Raw genomic sequence first — 4285 nt, 5'->3', positions numbered from 1 at the left:
GTCCCCCTGCCTCCCCAGGAATTACCACCCCATTCTTCTAGTACTTAGGAGATAAAACGAAAAAAAGGAAAAAAAAGTCAAGCACACATCTAGACTTGGCTTGTTTTGAAGCGACGAAGTTGCAATAGGGAGGGCGATGGCGGCCTTGCAACATTTTGCCGCGAAAAAAGGAATAGATCGATTGGCTGTTTCCCGAGTTCGGATCAAGGTCGCAAATCCCTTTTCGTCGTATCCCAAGGCTAAGTTGTCGAGAGGCTAGGGACAAAAAATCGCGTGAGGGTGAAGCGCTCTGCCGTGCTTAAAAGAAAGGAAAATTCCCGCTTTGCTCAACAGCAAATACAATCAAATGCCCGGGTATATGTATGCGGTTCCATGTAATAAAAGGATTTCATCCACAGTTGCATCGTCGGTAACTTTTCAGTATGCTCTCAGCCGTAGCCCGTCATGGGCGTATTCAGTCGTCAAATAGGGATGAGTCAATTACAAGATGACGCATCGCGGGTGGGTGCTGTCTCGAAACTTGGAGCGCCGCCTGCGCTTGTTGTTGGAAGCCTTGAGCGCATCTATCCTGGAACTGTCGTCGGGATCAGTCGTATCATCTTCTTTGCGGAGCATCTGCCGGCAAAGATCGATAAAGACCTCATCAACGTTTGCTTGGTCACGGTTAGTGAAAAATGCTAGACCGGGGTGTAAAGGGAGGCAGCAGGAACAAGCTTACTTCGGGTCCTGGCACTGGCTTCATAATACGGAGCTCCCCATTTCTGTGATATGGCAAAGCCCTTGGCTCGAGGAATGACTCTCCCCTCTTCCAAATCAGCCTTGTTGCCGACAATCACCATGGGTACATTGTCGTCATCTTTGATGCGAAGGATTTCTTCTCTAAGGCCTTCCAGCTCGTTGAGTGATGAGGCAGATGTGATGCTGAAGACGAGCAGGAAACCTTGACCAGTTTTCATGTACAAATCTCTCATGGCCACTACACGCGCATTAGTTGGAATATGCTTGGCGAGATGGAGGAGAAGAGACAAAAGGTGCATACCAAACTGTTCGGTGCCAGCAGTGTCAAGGCTATCATCTTGATATCAGAAACTGTCCAACAACGAACCAACAGCGGCCAGAAGACTTACATCTCCAAAATTACTTGCCGGCCCTAGAGAGCAATGGAAAACACGGTGTTAGAAAGCTGGCAAAGATGCGTGGGCAAGAAAGGCTCAAGAGATGGTGAAAACTCACATCAACCTGTACTTGAGTGCGGTACGAGTCTTCGATGGTAGGATCGTAGCTCTCGATCCATTCATTGTGGACAAACTGGGCTGCTCTGCCGTCAGGAACTGCATTCGAAATGGTGGCTAGGATAGCGTGACGAGATGACTTACCAGTGAGGCAACTTTTGCCGACGCCACCTATGCAAAACGTTAGCGATGTGGCACATCTGGCTGGGGGCTGAGGCGTGACAAACCTGCGCCAAGAACAACCACGTGGAGCTCACGGCTATGAGGACATAAGCGAAATGGTTAGACAGAGAACTCTGAGACGGTCATGGAGAAGGAGAAGAATTGCATCTGATATCGACCAAGGTCAATTGGGTATCACAGGGTTGTTGCCTTACCTGGACGAGTAGGGACTTCGCGGTGCCATGGCTGTCGATGGTATATGGCGCAATGAAGCCTAAAGGGATGGGACTTATAGCAAAAGGCTGGAAGAAAGCAGTGCAGCCAACGGCAGCGCTTTTCAAGTCAACGAGGAGCGGATTTGACGGTGTACAGGCTGTATCAAGGCTCAAGGGCCGAGCCGGCGATGCGCTGTGAAACACGAAGCCGCCACTGAGACAAATTTCGGGACTGTTCGTCTCGCGTAGCTGCAGACGCTGCAGGTTCCGGGGTATAAAAAGCCTGGCCAATGGAAGCACCGGGCGGCGGTCAGACGGCGTGAGCACAGCGAGTAGGGAATGCCGCGATAGATCAAAGTTCAATGGACACAGGAGAGGGAAAAAAAAACCAGGCAAGACGTCGTGTTGCAATCGTCTGGGTGAGTAATCAATCAGATAATGTCACTGTCTCCAAGACGAGCCGGAAAAATTGAACCGTCGTGGGGGCGGTGAATGGCGGTTATATTGCAAAACGACGGGGATTGTGAGGGTATCGGCCGTCGACTGATTTGGCTGCTAGTCTTGGAATGTCGAGTTGCAGCACTAAAAACGGCTCTGCAGAGCGGGGGGGTTAAGCGAAGAATTGAGAGAACAACGCAGAAGCAGTCCGCGGGTTGAGAGTGGGATGTTGTTTCTTCTTTTCTTTTTCTCGTCTTGTCACAACGATCTATCGCAACGATTAGTCGATTTTCATTTCTTTTTGTATCACTTTTCTTCTTGTTCTTCTCCTTTTCTTGTTTCTGATTTTCCCCTCAGAATGGTTTGAGACAAGGATGAAAGAAGCGTTGCCCATGGAAAGATGAGAAAAAAAAAAAACAAGAAAAGAAAAAAATCATGACAAAAGTACCTACACTGGAATGTTGTCAAGGGTATTGACTGATAGCAGCTCGTGTGTCCCTTTGGGGGTGGAAAAGTTGCTGGAAGAAGAATAGCGTGGTGACTGGGTAGGATGCAGTTGGGTAGAGTAGATGCAGATGAGAAGGTTTTGAGCAGGATGAAAAATAGCGGCTATTGTTGATTGGAATGATACCGCGGTTTGCGCCAAGGGAACCGTAGTCAGAATGCTTGACAGAGGTGATGATATTTTTTCAAAAAAGGAGGTTGAGAGAGGAGTGTTTGGGGGAAAGAAAAAAAAGGGATGCTGATCGGATTTGGGCAGAAGAGGAAGCGGACAAGGGCTTCTGTTCGCTTTTGTATATGGGCAGGTGCAAAGCAGTAGCGAGCAGATATAGAGCGCAAGGACGGAAGCTACTACTGGCCACGGCTAGTATAGGTAGGAAGGTGCTAACCCACTAACTACAGGTAGGTAGCAACGATGGTGAAGCTGCAGTAGCAAGGCCTTGAAAATAGAATGAAAAAAAAAAAAAAAAACAGAATAGGACAGGATAATAAAAAGGCGGGAGAGGAGAGAAAAAATGATAGAGGCCGAAATACTAGTAGTGAGGATCAATGATGCAGTGGCAATGGCCTGAAACAGTGGTCTCGCAACACGAAGAGGGTGAGAGGTGGGTGGAAAAGAAAAATCTAAGTCATCCGAGTCTGTTGGCAGCTGGATAAAGGATAGATGCCAAGCTCAGCGAGCAAGCAACACCTAAAAAGGACCCTGCAAGATAAACTGGGCTAAAAGAGGGAGAGAGACAAAGTTGCAGTAGGGCGCCGAGAAAAAGAAAGAAAAAAGCGAGGGATGGCGGCTTTTTGGTGCGTATGATATAAAACAGTGCGGGGTGTGTAAAGTCTGGGGGGTAGAATGGTGAATCGTGCCGTGCCGTGTCGTGTTGTATCTGCGTATCGAGTTGTGTCGAGTTATGTCGAGTCGTGTTCAGCCGTCTATCACCTAGAGTGAGCAAATCGTCCTTGGCGAGGGAAATAGAGCATCGTAGATGTTGAGCATCTACTGGCAATTTCCCACGAATATATACAAATGTACACGGAGTAGGGAGGTGCAGGCGAATAGGTATACAAATAGAAAAAGGATATATAAGTGTGAGTGATGTGAGAGGAGGCGCATGTATATCTGCCGGGGTAGGTAGGAAATAGTACTTCGTACCTTGTAGAGACGAGGGATTTCGGATGCAGTGCAAGTACAATCGTGTACTAGGAACACCAAGTAATGCTCATCAACTCCAAAAGGGAGCGTGATGAGTATTGTGTACGCTTGTCTGTCTGTCTACTAAGACCTTGAATCACCTCAAGTAGGCTGTCTGTTGGATGGTTTCCCTTGGCTCTCACACGCTCTGGCTCGTGTCGATCTTGTGCGAGAAATTAGAGGGAGGCAGAAGGAGGGAGAGAAACGGTGATAATAACAATATGTGATAATTGACCAAGCAAGTGCCCAGAAATTCACCAACAAAAGGCGAAGATGCTACTTGCATGGGGGTGCTGATGGGCTTAGATTAGCAGGTAGGGTAGGGCAGGCATGGCTTGGGCTAGGAGGCATGGGCAATATATATCTACAACATGCATGGCATACATCCATGCCCATTGATCAGCCTTCAGCCTTGAGAGCACTCGAAGCAGCACGAGGGCCAGTGCCGGGGACTCGAAGAGCAGGCTAGTCTCCAGTCCTAAGTTTGTAGTAGTACGAGCGAGTACCGGACGGACTGAGCCGGGGTTGCAGTCAATGTAACAGCAACACTT

At 48.5% G+C, this 4285-nt stretch overlaps 1 protein-coding gene across 1 annotated transcript; it reads right to left on the bottom strand.

Moving 5' to 3' along the window:
* Positions 1-480: 480 nt before the first annotated feature.
* rsr1 (ras-GTPase RSR1) lies at positions 481-1638 on the bottom strand (the record flags this gene model as incomplete). The annotated part of the gene is made up of 8 exons (XM_014101909.1): positions 481-653; positions 719-976; positions 1040-1068; positions 1128-1150; positions 1234-1313; positions 1377-1403; positions 1460-1491; positions 1610-1638. The coding sequence occupies 8 exons, from the start codon at positions 1636-1638 to the stop codon at positions 481-483; spliced, it is 651 nt and encodes a 216-aa protein (XP_013957384.1).
* Between the last annotated feature and the right edge of the window lie 2647 nt (positions 1639-4285).

The sequence above is a fragment of the Trichoderma virens genome (genome assembly GCF_000170995.1).
Source record: "Trichoderma virens Gv29-8 chromosome Unknown TRIVIscaffold_6, whole genome shotgun sequence".
NCBI classification, from domain to species: Eukaryota; Fungi; Ascomycota; class Sordariomycetes; order Hypocreales; family Hypocreaceae; genus Trichoderma; species Trichoderma virens.
This window is presented reverse-complemented; position numbering and strand designations above follow the sequence as displayed.